The sequence below is a fragment of the Stenella coeruleoalba genome (assembly GCF_951394435.1).
Source record: "Stenella coeruleoalba genome assembly, chromosome: 6".
Taxonomy (NCBI): Eukaryota; Metazoa; Chordata; class Mammalia; order Artiodactyla; family Delphinidae; genus Stenella; species Stenella coeruleoalba.
The window spans coordinates 996,082-1,011,895 of NC_137151.1; the positions used below are offsets into that span (position 1 = coordinate 996,082).

The window sequence follows — 15,814 nt, forward strand, 5'->3', positions numbered from 1 at the left end:
CTTAGCTGTGAATATCTTGAAGAAGTACATTTCAGGCAGAGGAAGCAGCAAGTACAAAGGCCCGGAGATGGGAGGGTGCTCACTGAGTTTGTTGATTCATTAATCGGTACCTGTGCCCTTGCCTTGGAACTTTCTAAGATCAGTGCCTGGGACTTTCTCATCAGACGGGAGTGGTCAGAGGGGTGAGTGGGGGCCACATCCTCCCCTTATGCAATTCCTCTTTCCCCAACACTGGCCAGGCCTAGAAGCAGGACAGGTGGAGGAGAAAAGGCAGAGACAGTCAAGCAAGAGGGTGGGTTCTGTGCTGTCCCACTACTCACCCCCAGGCTGTTCCCGGTTTTAGCCCCTGAAGGTCCCACCCTGTCATTCCCCTCCCCCCCCCACCCCCGGCACTGGGAAGCCCCTGCCCCTCACGACAGTCACTCCTGCTGAGTGGAGCTGCTGTCTCTCACTCTGCCACACCCGCTCTGCTCAGCTCCGGCCCCACGGAGGGACCTAGGAGAGCAAATAGTGCAAATGAAGGGCCTGCCCAGGTGAACCCTAACCGCGCCGCCTGCAGTGCAAGTGCGGAGTCTTAACCACTGGACCGCCAGGGGAAGTCCCCCGGCTTTCTTACGCTCATAAAATAATTGGAAGCGGACCATCACTTCCTCATCATCATTCCTAAGTCATTTCTACTTCTCCAGCAATCTTGCTGACATGTCGCTCTAAATTCCACCGATTCAAGACTTTCTATTCTTACCAAGAAAGCATAACAGGCAGCAGACCCCCAAACAGGCCTGACCACACACGGAACAAGGCAGGCGCTAGGTTAACGTACCTGACGCGGTTTCTGCGGCAGCGACAGAATCAGATGAACCTCTGACAGGGAGATGCCCGGGATGGGGCTTGGGGTGGGGCGGCGGGAGCGTTAGGTGCCAGCTGAGAACGTCCCCGGGCAAAGTCACCGGGGAGCTGCCTGCCTGAGTGGGCCAAGTAACTTCCCTCACCCTGCTTCGAGACGGAGAAAGGAGACCCTGCTTCACCTTAGGCGGCAACCCCCTCCCTGTTTATCAACAGCTGAGAAGGGCTGGGAGGGTCTCAGCTGGAATTTACCCTTCTTGGGGTGGGGACGTTGTGCGCTGCCCCCTTGAGAACTCAAGCCCCATCAAAAGTCCAGGAAGAACAATGACTTTTGTCTTGTCCTATTTGCCTTCTGGATGGTCCCTGCGGAGGCGAGCAGGGCTGTACGCCCCGCTTTGGGGGAGAGAAAAGGGACGCAGGAAAGACGGCCCCGGGGAGTCCACTCCGTTCACATTTACCGAAGCCTCGCAAGACCCCCGACCTTTTACGGGCATCATCTCATTTATCGCCCGTGGCTCAGAGACGGAAACAAGAGCCCAGGATCACAACGGCCCACGGTGGTGGAGCCGCAGAGCCCGGGCGCGCGCCTGCCGTCTGGACGCCGCCGCCTCCCCGGACGCTCGGGCGGACCCGCCGGGGCGGACCCGGCTCCTGGGCCCCGGGCCCTCGAGGAATCGGCGCCGCGGGCACAGCCGTGCCCTGAGACTTGGGAGCGGCTCCGGGCCTGCAAGTCGGCCGGGTCAGCCCTCCCCCAGGGCCCGAGCCTCCCCTTCGGGCCGGGTCCTGGCCCCCGCCCCTGCCCGGGGGCTCCTCCGGCGGCCCCGCTGACTCAGCGCAAACCGAGCCGCGGCGGGCGGGCGGACGTGCGGGCGTGCGGGCGGGGAGGGGCCTGGCCCGACCAGCCGCCCGGGGGAGCAGTTCCGCCCGCCCCTCCCTCCGGCCCGCCCCGCCCCCGGGAAGAGGTTGGGAGTCGGGAGCCGCGGCCCCGGCAGAGCAGCGCTCGGGAGCCCCGAGAGAACCAGGCGGGAGCGCGCGGCCGAGCCCAGGCGCGGGATGACAGCCCTCGGCGTGCAGGTGGGCGAGAGCCCGGTGCGGGGGGTGTGGAGTGGCCCGGCCGGGGTCCGGGGGGGAAGTCGCCCAGGGCGCGGTCTCCTCGAGGTCCTGCGGGCACCGAGGCTCCCAAACGGCTAGGGAGGAGTGTTGTGCTTCTCTTTGGGGTCCGCAGTGTTCATCTGTTAGGTGCACCAGAGGGGTCCTTCCTGTTAAAAGGGGGCGCATCTGGAGCGGAGGATGGACGGAATCCACTCGTAAAAATGAGCCTCGCCTTGTCACACGAGGAAGAATCTCTGGGGAAGCCAGAACTTTCCTGGGCGGGGGCAGCAAGACCATCTCCCCTCCCAAAACTGATTTTGGGGGGCGGGCAAGGGGGTGGACTCGCTGGGGCACGCGGAAACCTCAGGACGGGCTGTAGAGAGGGGAGGGCCCCGCCTCGCAGAGATGGGGTTTCTCCTTAGAATGATGCGAGGGGTCCATCCGCACCCCCACCCCCCGGGCGTGCGGCTCTCCGCTGCCCTGCGCCGAGCTTCCCTAGCGGACGCGTCCCGCCTCCTTACCTCCCGACTGGACGGTCGAGACGGTGAGAGCGGCCCGCAGCCTCTGCCTGCAAGTGCTCGGCGCCCCGCAGCGCAGATTCCGGGGCTGATCCCGCTGCGCCCACTTTGTAGATGCGGTGACCGAGGCTCAGGTGCAGTAACCCGCCCGTGGCGGCCGGCTCAGCGATAGAATCGAGTCGAACCAGACTTATGGGCCCGAACAGGAGAAACTCCACCCACAGGCCGCGCCCCAAGCCCCTTGTGGCCGGGACACCGCAACCCTAGAGCCGGATGCAGCGAGTTCCTCTCGTTCTGGGCATAATCTGGGGTCCCGGCCGAGCCGCCTCCGGGACCGGCAGTGAGGAGGGTGGGAGCGGGTGCGGTCCCGCCTTCGGGAGCCGACGGCCCTGCGGGGGAGAGACGTGCACACCGGGATTTAGGAGCGGTTTAGGGAAGCGAGTGCTAGATTAAGAGGTGAAGAAACTGCGGCAGGATTAACGGGGGTGGGGAGGGCAGGAGAGCAGCCAGGTAAACAGACTTGACCTTTTAGTGAAAGAAGGGGGCGGGGCTGATGCTTAGGAGCACTCAACCGCCTGCCTGGGACTGTTCTAAGCGGTTGGGGTGCTTAGGTCTCCTTTCGGCTCCCCCCGGGGGGCCAGGAAGCAGGTACTGTTATCTTCAGGGGGTAAATAGCTCGCCGGAGGCCAAAGAGCTAAAAGGCAAGCGTGCTGGCTCCCGGTGCCCTGCGGTCACGCAGGCGGAGCGGGCTTACTCTTTAGGAGGCTGTAGAGGAGATTTCCAGCTGAAGAGGGGGTGGGTCTGACCTGGGCCTGGGCTGAGTGGGCACTGGGAAGGGGGGCGGGGGGGGGGGGGAGAAGCGCAGGGGCGCGGGGCGGGGGCTTGATGTGGAGAAAAGTAGTGAGCAGCCCAAAGTGTCCACTACTTAGGGGTTGACGGGATCAGATGGGGTGCTGGGTTGCAGAGGAAGACAAGACCTTGGCATTGGCCTCAGTGGCCCAGGAGTGCCAAGTGACACTGTTCTACAGGTCACTATTAATCATTCGGGGCTCTGGATGAAAAAGGGAAATGCTTCCATTTTTCTTTTTTTTCAGTGGAATTGGTCCAGGCCCTAAGAGATTTAAGTGATTTGCCCAAGGTCACAGAGCTAGAGGCTGGTGGGTCAGGGGCAGGGCTAGACTGCCCTCATACCCTCTGGTCCACGGACCTTCCACTGACCACGCTGCTGCCCAGCTGCCCTCCGGAAGAGGATTTCAGGCCCTGCATCACTGGAAGTTCACAGAGGTGCTGGCAGCCGGGGTGTGGGGCAGTGGTGAGGAAGGAGGACTCCCGAGTTACCTTATTACTGTTACTAATATTAATCAGGAACTGCTTCTGTGCTGGGCACCTTTATATACATGATCTCACTTAATCCTTGGGAGTTTTACTGGTGTCAGAGTTTGAATGATGCCCTCCTTTGGGGCGGGAGGGGGAAAATGACCTGATGTCAGCTGTCTTTTCCTGATCCCAGTGTGATGTCTGAGGGCCTGGAGGTTAAAGTTCACTCTGTGTGCAGGACAGGTGGGGCTGAGGGTAGGGTGGCATGTGCTTTTTCTCCAGACAGCGTGATGTCTGAGGTCAAAAGGCCTCTGGGTGCTGCGTCCTTGTGACTTGTTGCCTGCGTCTGGGGTTTTCCCATCCTAGAAACTTATCAACCTGTAGGGAGCTATAACCTCCGGGTGCCTTCATGGCTACTCTTTCCTGCAGGGATCACTAACTCCTGCTACAAAATGTAAGTACGGAACGGTAGATGAGAAAACAAGGGTCAAGGAGGTTAAGAAACCTCGCAAAGACAAACACCGTTATGGTTTGTAGGCACAGAGATTTCAAAGTTCCCTTGGTTTGTTTCTTAGTAGAGCCGTTCTTTCCTAATGAAATCCAGTACAGACTCTTAGATTCCCAGCGGCTCCAGCAGGTAAGAGGGACCTGTTGTGGTTGAAGTGAGGGGCCGGGAGCTGACCCCCTGCCCCCTGCTTTAGCACCTGGAGGCCTCAAGGAGACAAGGGGATGCGGTTTGAGAACCAGAGCCCAGACTCCCCGCCTGAGTGTTCTTTACAGCGCCCCCGACTGCCTTTGCCTCTGGTCTGAGTCGGGTCCCGAGCCCTTGGGCCTCCCTCTGGCCACTCCAGCCCTTCTCACCACGTACTGAGCCCCTCCCACGAAGGCCCCAGTGGGTACTTACCGGCTGTGTGCATCCCCCCCACTACGCATGATACAGTTGTCGGGCAGCTGTGCCAGGCTTTACTGTGATCTCGGTGAATGCTCTTGGGCTGGTCCCCTGACCTGTGTGTGACAGTTTCCCTTTTTACATACCCCGCCCCGTCCCCCCCCGCCCCCCGCCCCCCGCCGTGGAGCACCCTACTCCACCAGACTCAGGTTTAAGAGTGAGGCAGGACCCTAACTAGACAGAAGTGCTGAAAGCAAGCCGGATCCATAAGGGTCCCGGGGCCTCCCGGGAGCGTGGCTCTGCTTTCTGCCCCTCACCGAGAGGGGTGGCCCAGACCGCCTCTGGAAGCCTCCACTTGCACGTGGCATAGGGCTCACCCCCAGAGTCCCCTTTCGGTTTGCTTCCCAGCAGTGACCGTCACGCATGAGCTGTGTGCTTTGCTTACCTCCCAAACTGGGGCGTGACCTGGGCTGCTTCCACACACACTGTAAAGGGCGTAAGTTATGACTGGGCAGGAGATGGTTTAAAGGGAGCTTCAGATGGAAGTGACAGCGGCTGCAAACTCGACCTCGTGGCTCTTGAGCACGGCACTGGCACCGGGTGCTGGGGCCACGGTCCTGCCCTCCCACTATGAATCAGACAGGAATGGAAAACTTGTCAGAACGGTTCCTGACAGAGAGTGACCGGAGGGGTCCGTTCTGGGTTGAGTGGGCAAGACAGACCTCTCCCAGGAGGCGATGTTTCCGCTGAGACATGAAGAATGGAGAAAGGGGGGCAGCCGGGAGAAGAGCCTTTCAGGTGGAGGGACCAGTAGGTGTGAGGAGGAAAGTTCTAGGCTTGTCCTAGGCATGCGAGGTGGCCGGGAGGATGCCCTGGGAGGGCTTGTGGGCCGTCTAAGGAGTTTTACCCTTTGAAGCATTCCTTTTGCTTCGGGGTTGGGGGTTGGGGACGGTGGCTTGGGGGTGTCCCGGGGCTGTGAGAAGGGACACCTCACTGGACGCTTGGCCCAGCTTGTCAGGAGAGAGGATAGGGTGTACTTTTGCGGGGCCGAAACCATAGGCTGAAGGGGAGCCTCAGGGACTCCCCCGCCCAGAAGCTTCTAGAACAGACAGCGGTGCCATGTCCTGGGCGGAGTACAGGCTGAGCCAGACTGAAGGGCAAAGTGCAAACATCACTGCGCACTGAAGAAAAGTGCAGAAAAAGCTGGGTGCAGATTAGAATGAAACTGGGGAAGACCGGGAGCCAGAAGAGGGAGCTGTGTAACCTTCACTGATGTGCTAATAATGTCTAGTGCAGCATTCTTGTTTTGCACAAAGAAACCAAGGCTGGCTGCTAGCTCAAGGTCACGTCTGCCAAGCCAGACAGGTTTGCTGACTTCAGAATGGACCAAGATTTGCCTGTCAATACAATTGGGGTTTCTTACGCATTATAAAGATCATTAAAGAAAGGTCAGGGAACTCTTTGCCCGATGAATAACTGGATCCACAGGCAACGCTTATAGGTCTCGAATGGAGGACGGATGGGGAACAGGTAGGATGGGAGGAGGGTCCCCCCGCCCCACCAGGAGGTGGGTCTGTGCTGTGACTAAGGTGGGCTTCCCGGGCATCCTGGGAGACCGAAGCAGAAACCGTGGCTGTCGGAAGCTACAAGGTGTGCTCTGGGTCTTCCCTGAGGAGGCTGGTGCGCTGTGGCGGGGGCCCTCCCTCATGCTGCCCCGTGCTGTCTTCCAGGCCCAGAAGCTGCTGGCCCAAAGGAGGCCCCGCCGGTCCTTCTTTGAACCCTCCATCCGGGCCCTCATCATCTTGTGCGCCTCCCTGGCCGTGGTCCTCTCCTCCCTCTCCATCTGCGATGGCCACTGGCTCCTGGCCGACGACCGTCTGTTCGGGCTGTGGCACTTCTGCACCACCTCCAACCAGGCTGAGCTGCACTGCCTCCGAGACCTGAGGCAGGCCCACGTGCCCGGGCTAGCCTCGGGCATGGCTGTGGCCCGCAGCATGGCCACCTTGGCCGTGGTGGTCGCCATCTTTGGCCTGGAGCTCCTCATGGTGTCCCAGGTGTCCGAGGACGCCCACGCGTGGCACAAGTGGGCCGTGGGCTCCGCCCTCTTCCTCCTTGCCTCCATCCTCTCCTTCGGGGGCCTCCTGAGCTTCCTGACCCTCCTTAGGAACGAGGTCACGCTCATGGGCCTCAGCCTGACGTTCTGGAGCGAATTCACGGCCTCCTTCCTCTTCTTCCTGAACGCCATCAGCGGCCTCCACATCAACAGTATCAGCCGGACTGACAGCGTCACGTACCCCTGGGGCCTGCCTGCAAAATTTTAGGCCCCCCCAGCGAGGGCGCTGAGTTCTACCAGAAAGTGTGGTCAAGATGGGACTTCTCCAACATGTGACATTCGAACTGCCGCCTCTCGGCCTTGGGGTGGTCGGGCCAGTGGCCTTTGCAGCCCAGAGGGCAGGTGGGTGCCTCCGAGCCACCAGCTGCACCAGCTTAGCCACGTTATTAGGATGTTGACTTCACAAGAAGAAACATATTCTGAAACCCATTCTTGAGTCCTTCCTGGGATGGGAGTAGATGTGGAAGCAGCTCAGGTAACCGGTGCTCAGGCTGGCCGCACAGCCAGGTACATTTCACACCTGTTTTAGTGACTCTGCTGGGATATGGGCTGCAGGGCCCCCGGGGCCTCCGGGCTTGCTGAGAGTGAGCCGTCTGTCAGCGAAGGGTGTCCAGTCAGTGCCGAGGACTTGCTTCACCAGCTCAAAGGGCCTCGTGCAGATCCCCTGCTTTAGCTTTGGTCGCGTCAGGGAGGCAGCGTTCAGGGCTGCTGGGGTGCAGAAGCTTTTCAAACCGTTTGACTTTATTTGAGCCCTGCCCTTTGTCGGGGGGACCCCGTAATCCCTGGATAACCCCAGCTTCCAGCAGCTGGCTGTGCCTCGGGACTCTCCCTGTCAATCCCGCCTGAAGCCCTTCCAGGAGGGCCCGCCTGGCTTGGTAAGCGTGGGCAATCCATCTTTGGTAAGGGCCCGACAGCCTCAGGGTGCCATTTTTATCCTAGCGCACACTTCAAAGAGCACGTGTCTGGAGCTGCTGGACTCCAGGGGGTACTGGGGACTGGCCCGACCTCAGGTAATGATTAACAACCACCCTGGATGCAGAGGCCTGCAGGTGGAGGGGACCAGGAACCGGTGGAGATTTCCACCCTTGCTGGCCACTTTACATTTCTGTGCACCAAACTGGCCTCTTTCCAGTCCCTTTTCTGCCCAGTAGGTGGGTTTTTTGCCCTCAGCCCATTTCATTCAACACTAGCCCCGTGCCCCTCCCCCACCCGATGAATTCAGGCCTTTCCTGGTTCATTCTGGCTGCCACTGATTGCATGGGGTTTTGGTCTCTGCCCTGCCAGGTCCTCTTTCTGGGCTGGACTGGGTGCCTCTACCTCTCCTGTGATTTTTTTTTTTTTTTAACTTTTTGATTCCAAGATGTACAGAGGAGTCCATGAAGGTCCCTGGAGAGCGCCCTGGAAAATGGATATCTGGCCTTCTCACCCCAGTAGCAGACTATAAGATGCAAAGGGGGTGACCTTGTCTTCAGGGGTGAGATGCAGAAGTTGGGGGCCAGGGCCACTTGTCCAGGGTCACCTAAAGCCAGAACTAGAGCTGGGCCCACCTACCAGCAAGATGCCCTCTTCTCTAGCCGCGGGGAGGGTCGCCTCTGCTTCTGTCAAGAATACTCTCCCCCTTGGGCTTCCCTGGTGGCGCAGTGGTTGGGTCCACCTGCCGATGCAGGGGACACGGGTTCGTGCCCCGGTCCGGGAGGATCCCACGTGCCCCGGTCCGGGAGGATCCCACGGAGCGGCTGGGCGCGTGAGCCGTGGCCGCTGGGCCTGCACATCCGGAGCCTGTGCTCCACGACGGGAGAGGCCACAACAGTGAGAGGCCCGTGTACCGCAAAAAAAAAAAAAAAAAAAAAAAAAGAATACTCTCCCCTGAGCACGCAGGCTTTGTTTTGTAAAAGGGTTCAAATATTTAGTCCTTCAACCCTCACATGGCTGCTAATAATTGAGGGAACTGAGATTCAGAGTAAAGGGTGAGACTTAAAATCCCCAGTGGGGCGGGGAGACAGGGCCCTGTCTGCCCTTGCCCAGGAGCAGGGGAGACAGACAGCCTTGGAGCCTGGGGATTTGAAACCAGAAGCCCTGGACCGAGCTGCCACTTCCCTGCTGAGTATCTTGGTCAAGTCACTGGTGAACCAGTTTCTCTTCTGTCAAATGGGATTCTGCCCCATTTCCTGCTGTACTGCAGATAACTTAGCTGAAAGCAGGAAGAACAGGTGCCTCATCCCATGCTAGGGCAACTGAAAGGGCTGGGGCTCTCCTGGGCTCCCTGTGACCTGGTTGTCAGAAGGCTCTGGGGGAAGAGCTACTGGGTGGGTGAGTTGCAGTGAGGGGTGGGGAGGGTCCACCTAGGGCCAAGGGCCTCAATTTCTGCTAAGCTTGTCCCTGAAAACTGGAGCAGGGGGATCACGGAAGCCCCGTCCTCCAGAAAGTGGTGGGGGACAGCATCCTTCACCTTGTGGCTCAAGGGCAACAGGGCTGACAAATACCAAGTCTCATCCCAGTTACCGTTTATTCCCCTGCCCCCTCCTGGGACCCCTGAAGTCTTCCCAGAAAACTCAACAGACCCAAATCCCAGGCCCTCTTCCTGCCCCAGGCCCGGAGGAGGGGTGTTAAGAGTCGCAGGAGCGATCACACGGCATCTGGCAGGAAGATGGGCAGCAGTCGGCCCTCAGGACCCATCTTGGCCTGTCTGGGTGGCCCTGCTCCAGCCTCAGATGACACTGGTCCTGCAGGTACCCCGGCTCTGCTCCGAGGGGCTGGCCTTGGTGCCGCTGCTGAAGGAGCCGAGGGCCACCGGGTGCAGTGGGAGCTCACGCAGGTGCCACTGCCGCCACTTCTTCTGAACCTCCAGCTGCACCTGCCCCCAGAGACCAGCTGTCACCCGGAGGGAAAGATGACCCTTGCCCAGGGTCCTGCTCCCCTGGGGCCTCGTTCGGGCTCTGCCACGTCTGCCCAGCGGGCACGCCTCCCCCTCCTGCAGGCCGCTCATACATTTACCATCTCGACTCCCATTCAAGTGGGGCAACACCGCATCTAAGTAACGTCAACTGCACAGCCTCTGTGCCAGGAGCCTCACGTCCCGGCAGTGCTCTGGGCAGGGCAGAGACCTCAAGCTAAGGGCGCAGCCCCCGCCCTGCCAGGAGTCACACCCTTTGGAGGTCTCAGAGGACGGAGCAGCAAACATCTCACCTGAGTCACTCATTTTACAGGTGAGAGGCCTGAGGCCCAGAGCAGGGCAGTGACCGGCGTCACCCATCGAGCAAGCGGACAGTCAGCAGCCTCGGTTAGGGCTGGGGCGCCTGCACTTGCCCCCATTTCCTGAACGTGCCCAAGGATAAGAATCACCTGGAGTGCTAGTTAAGACGTTCTCAGCCTCCAGCCCGGACTGCCGGGACCTATTTTTGCTGGTTTAGAAACAGGGTAGGAACCAGCAGTTGTTTTAACAAGGCCTGCAGGCGATCCTGGGGCCCCCAGGAGGTGAGCCCAGACTCCCGGAAGACAGGCCCAAGCCAGGAGGGCCCGGCCTCCCCCACCAACGCCACACCCTACTCCCCACCACCCCTTCCAGGTACGGCTGTGAGGGAGCTCCCCTGCGCCCGGGCAGCCCAGGACACTCACCTCCCCGTTGAGGAAGCAGTAGAGAACGGCCACCACCAGGCCCTGCGGAGGAAGCAGGGCAACGGGATGAGTGCGGGCCCAGCACCCAGCCTCCTACCCGCCTGGGTCCTCTCATCACCAGCCCCAAGCTCACTGCTCCCCACAGCTGTTGCAGAGCCTCCCCGCGCCTCTCCCCCTCCAGGGGAAGTGGAGGCTTCCTCTTCCGGCCCTCAGTGCCCCTAGCTGTGCTGGCATCACCCACAGACTGACGCCCTTGGGGGCAAGGACCGCCCCCGTGTCCAGGGAGGGCCCCTGCACCAGGGTGGTGTCAGTTACATCAAGTGCAGGCCACAGGGACCAGGCAGGTCACGGGAATCAGTGAGGCGGGCCATCTGGGAGAGGCAGGAGCAATGGCACCCGAGCCATGCCCATCCGCCCGAGCTCAGCGGGTGGGGCAGCCCATGGGAGCCCCGGGGCCTGGGTGGGCTCATCTGCAAGACAGCTGGAAATCTGGAGAGATTTAAACAGGGCCAGCTAATCAAGTTGAAAGACAAATGTGTAGCCATGTGGTCCGAACAGCCGGCGTGCAGGTCGCAGGCAGGTACCGGCCAGCCAACAGTGGGGCATGATCCCCCCTCGTGTCCAGGTCAGAGGCCTCAGGGCTACGTACGCTTTAGGTTCCCTGGGATGGCGGGGGTCTGTGCCTACCAGGACCCTCCCTCCCTAGCATCCGGAGCTCCTCTCTTCCCAGTGGTACCCCCGGAATCCTGGCGTGGAGCCTGCCAGGCAGGGCTGCGGGCTGAGATGCAGGATCTGAGCCGAAGAGGTTTGCGTGGAACCGTGAGCTATGAGCAGGGTCTCGCAGTCCGGATGCCCTGCTCACCTCAGGGCCCTCCGAGGGCCAGCCTGTCCTTCCTAACAAGCCCCTGCCCTCAGGCTCCCCACAGAGGCCTGGGTGCCACAGCCCCTCCCCCCAGTGCCAGCCAGGCCTGCCCCTAGCTACTTAGGACATGGACAGGACCCCAGAGAGGGATGAACCAGCCTGTTTATGGTGGGCTTCCTCCACACGACTGCTCAGGAGTCCTGGTGGTTTTTTGTTTTGTTTTTTAATTTATTTAGTTTTTTTTAATTTTTGGCAGCATTGGATCTTCGTTGCGGTGCACGGGCTTCTCATTGCTGTCCTTCTCTTGTTGCGGAGCATGGGCTCTAGGCGCACGGGCTTCAGTAGTTGTGGCACTCGGGCTCAGTAGTTGTGGCACACGGGCTTAGTTGCTCCGCAGCATGTGGGATCTTCCCGGACCAGGGCTCGAACCCGTGTCTCCTACATTGGCAGGTGGATTCTTAACCACTGCGCCACCACAGAAGCCCAGTCCTGGCGTCTTAACAAGAGTTACAAACTAGAAGGATCTGCTCTAAGAGTCTCAGGTGTGGTTGATGCCACATGGAATGGGGACCACGCGAGTGGGGCAGGAACACGGACTCAAGGTAGCGGTTTTCACGTTTTGCCACACGTTAGAATCACCTGGGAGCTCTGGCCCAGGGTGCACTCTGTGCCCCAACTCCAAATGTCTGGGGTGAGACCATCAGCAGCTCTGAAAGATGGTTCAAAGGGGCACCATTGATTAGGAGCCGCTGTCAGAGGGTGTGAAAGTCGGGCTTTGAAATAAACGAGAGCTGGGTTTGGGGCGCAGCTTAGCCTGTGTAATTTTGGGCTTCTGGTTTCCAGGTGCTTCATTCAATCCTTGCAGAGCCCTAGGATGTGGGTGGGGAGGACCCCCGCTTCACAGGTGAGGGACTGAGTCCCGGGTCGGCAGTCCGGGAGCTGGTGGTCAGGCTGCTGCCACCTCACTGGACCAGGGCTGCCCCAGCCTCAAAGGTCCGGAGACACAGTCTCACTGTTGAGGTGGGGGCAGCCCTGGGTGAGGGCTGGTTAGACGTGCCCCAGGTATGCAGAGGGCAGCCTGCCTCGGCCAGCAAGCTTCAGAAATTCCACGGTTTGTATACAATCATTAAGAATATGCAGTCTTGGACTTGCCTGACTCTGCAACAAGAGAAGCCATAGCAATAAGCCTGTGCACCGTAACGAAGAGTAGCCCCCGCTCACCGCAACTAGAGGAAGCCCGTGAGCAGCAACAAAGACCCAACGCAGCCAAAAATAAATTTAAAAAAAATAATAAAGAATATGCAGTCTTTGAAGAATTTTAATGACCTGGAGAAATGTTCATGATGGAATGATAAAGAATTAAACAGAACAAGGAGGATATAAAACCACACGTCCCAATCTCAATTTTGTGCGTGTACATGTGTGTGTACATGTGTGTGTCTTCTTGGATAGAAAAGAGACAGAAGTAAACACACTGACATTTTAACAGAGGTCATTATATCGGGTTATGAGATTATGGATGGATTTTCCTTTTTCTTTTCCTTATTTTCCAAATTTTCCTCAATAAGCAAGTATTTCTACAATTAGGAGGAGCTAATAAACTTTCGTTTTTAGAAATATATGACAGTGATCATGGCATTATGGTTCTGTGTGTGTTCTTTAAGCTCTCGTCTCTTAGAAATACATACTAAAGTATTTACATTTGAAATACAACGATGGCTTGGGGTTGCTTAAAATGATGAGGGTGGGTGGCGGTAGAGGTGAAACAGGACAGGCCATGAAAGGGTAAGGGCCACACGGAGGTTCATTATATCGTCCACTTCACTTTTGTATTATGGAAAATTTTTTCCATAATACAAAATTTAAAAAATATGCATACAGTATAAATGTATAATATATAATAAAATGATATCTGTTTGTATTTGAACAGTGGTTCTTTTTTTTGAAAGAAGTCTTAAAGATCCTTTTTCTCTGTAAACATTTCTATGGGAACATTTAGGAAGGCGCTTTGGTTTCCTCTTAACAAGCACTTCCCCAGAGAGGAGGCGAACGGCCTTCACGAGCAGTCTGCAGCCCCAGCCGCAAGCCCAGCTCCAGAGACAGAAGGTCCCCTTCCACACAGGATGACACCTGGGTCTCCAGGTCCTCAGCGGGGTCACTACCCACTTCTGTTGACCGGGTCATGACCTTCCACCCATCTGGACCTGGACCCCCCCACCTGCTAAAGGGGCCACGGTGAGCCCAGCCTCCCGCACGTTACGTGGAAGCTTCCTGGCCCAGAGGAAAAGATCACGGATTACACAGGAGACTAGGTGCTCTGTGGGTCTGGGGGGCTGGCAGGGGTCTCTGGGCGGAGAAGAGGCTCTGCGGGAGTGAAGGGGACAGCCCTGGGGGGGGCGGGTCTGAAGGCACGGCTTAGGGCCAGACCCCACTCAGGAACATGCTCCCAGTGACGCGTCCTCCCTGGAACAGGAGCGTGACAGGAGGACCGCCCTGGGCACACCCGTCCTGAATGGAACTCTGGGAATGAGGGTGGCCGCGGCCTGCCCAGGTGAGGAAGACTGTGGGATGGTCAGTGTTGTTGAGGACAGGCTGGCTCCTTCCGGAAAACCCACTGGGAGAGAGTTCTCTCAGGCCTCTCCCTAGGGACTAGCCTGTTTTCCTCTAAATCTTGAAACAGAGTGTGTTTCTGTCTTTGCTTTGGCTACTGGGAAGCTCCAAACCAAATTTATGACACACCTCTGCCACCTTCAGAAAATGTCATCAAATTTGTTTCTGTGTATGAACTCAGTTTTGGCTTTATTTTCTTTATTCGCTGATCCAATCTACTTATTTTTTTGTCCTTTGTATGTTTTCCCTGAAAGCTACATCATATTATTTTTGGAAGGAGATAGTTATGAGTAAATAAACAAATAACACTGACGTTTGGGATTCATGTTAAAAGCCCCTTCTGTCCAAACAGGTTTACTATATTTTTTAACTTTACAACATCTTGTTGAATTAGAAGGTAGGTGGTTTCTCCCCTCCCTTTGTTTTCTTTTTAAAGTTGGCTTTTATTTTTAGTAAATTGTGTATGTAATTGGTTTCAAAGAGTCAAATGTCTCTTGTCACAAAAAAAAGAAAAGAAAAAACAGTAAGCTCCTGACACCCCTGCCCCCATTTCCTGTTCCTCAGAGGCAACGACTTGGAACTCTCTTGACTGATTCTCAATTATATGCTGATGTTGCTACTTCTGAATTTTTCAGCTTGGGGCGGTTTCTGTGGACTTCCCAGTGTGGAGATGAGGCTATCATTCTTTCGCACAGCCTTCCACCTCCGGCCCACGCCCCCACTACGCTCGCCTTCCTGTCCTACTGCTTGATGGCTGAGCCCCAGCCCTCTGCGGTTACATTATTTTGACTCTAATTACTGAGACTCGTGTGATCGTGTGTGCTGGCTTATGTTCCCTTTGTCTTCCCTGGAGTCAGTCTCTCTCTACTTGCATCTCCCACCCTCACGTGACTGGTGGGGAACTTGGGTCCCACTGAGGGTCACGCAGCACGGTGAGGTCCTGCCCCTGCGTCTCTTGGGTCTCTGCCAAACGAGGCATCCCTCTGCCTCTGGGAAGATCTGGCTTTCGGCCTCTCCATTTTTCTCTCAGGAGAGAGAGAACACCTCTTCCCACCGTAAAGTCACAGTCTGGAGCTTACCTGGAATGAGCCAAGGGCCAATTCAAAGAACAGCTGCATCTCCATGGCATCCTCCGGGGAGAAGGCAAAGATTATGTAGTGGACTCCGAAGAGGGGGACCAGCAGGAGGGTGGACTTGGCCAGGCGCCTGAGGACACAGAGGCGCTGCAGTCTCAGGCCCCTCCACACCCAGGGGCCTCCCCTCTCGCCTGACGGCAGGAGGCTTTGCAGCAGCGTCCCGGCTGCTTGTCTGTTTTTACTTCCGTTTCGGAAAGTCCCAACTGCAACGTACCCGTCACCCGGATTCAATACTCATCAGTCCCCAAATTTCTGTTCACGCATCCTGTCAGCAAAATGCTTTGAACCCACACCCACAGGAATAACTTTATTGATTTATACCATCTGCATGTATTACTAGCACTCTGTGTCTAATGTATTATTAGCAAAACCAGCATTTTCGTTTGTTTGATCATAAATATCTGTAAGGAGAAGCTCTTTTGTTTTCTCCCCAGGTTAGGGTTGCCAAATTTAGCAAAGAAAAATACAGGATACCCAGTTCAATTTGAATTTCAGATAAACAATGGGTAGTGGTTTTTTTGGTGTAAGTACTAAAAAATTGTTGTTTATCCAAAATTCAAATTAAACTGGGAATCCTGTATTTTATCTGGCAACTCTGTCCTGGATCCCCAGCTGCCCCCTACTTTGGAGCCACTATTCTAGTGACCTCCTGGGGAATCTGTCACCCAGTAATCCAGGCCTCTGCCAGATTCTCAAAACTCAGACCATGACAGAGAAAGCCTCTGTTGGACACTGATTTGTCTTCAACACTTGTCATGGGCTGAACTGTGTTCCCCCAGAATTTTAAGTTGAAGCTCTAAGCCCTAGTACCTCAGAATG

The 15,814-nt window shown here is 57.1% G+C and overlaps 2 protein-coding genes and 1 long non-coding RNA gene across 3 annotated transcripts in view; 1 reads left to right on the top strand and 2 right to left on the bottom strand.

Moving 5' to 3' along the window:
- Positions 1–408: 408 nt before the first annotated feature.
- Positions 409–2,795, bottom strand: LOC307187563. The gene is made up of 3 exons (XR_013828643.1): positions 2,457–2,795; positions 821–2,102; positions 409–495 (listed from the first exon to the last, which is right to left on the bottom strand). It is a non-coding gene; the product is annotated as an uncharacterized lncRNA (long non-coding RNA).
- On the top strand, positions 1,795–8,680 carry TMEM37 (transmembrane protein 37). Its single transcript, XM_079923759.1, has 2 exons — positions 1,795–1,917; positions 6,390–8,680. The coding sequence occupies exons 1-2, from the start codon at positions 1,897–1,899 to the stop codon at positions 6,978–6,980; spliced, it is 612 nt and encodes a 203-aa protein (XP_079779885.1). The 5' UTR covers positions 1,795–1,896; the 3' UTR covers positions 6,981–8,680.
- A 658-nt stretch (positions 8,681–9,338) lies between these two features.
- SCTR (secretin receptor) overlaps positions 9,339–15,814 on the bottom strand; it is a 63,219-nt gene continuing 56,743 nt past the window's right edge. Inside the window, exons 11-13 of the mRNA XM_079923758.1 lie at positions 14,939–15,065; positions 10,388–10,429; positions 9,339–9,626 (exon numbers count right to left, since the gene is read on the bottom strand). Of these exons, the coding sequence (XP_079779884.1) occupies positions 9,480–9,626; positions 10,388–10,429; positions 14,939–15,065 (316 nt within the window). The 3' untranslated portion in view covers positions 9,339–9,479. The remainder of the gene's footprint in view (positions 9,627–10,387; positions 10,430–14,938; positions 15,066–15,814) is intronic.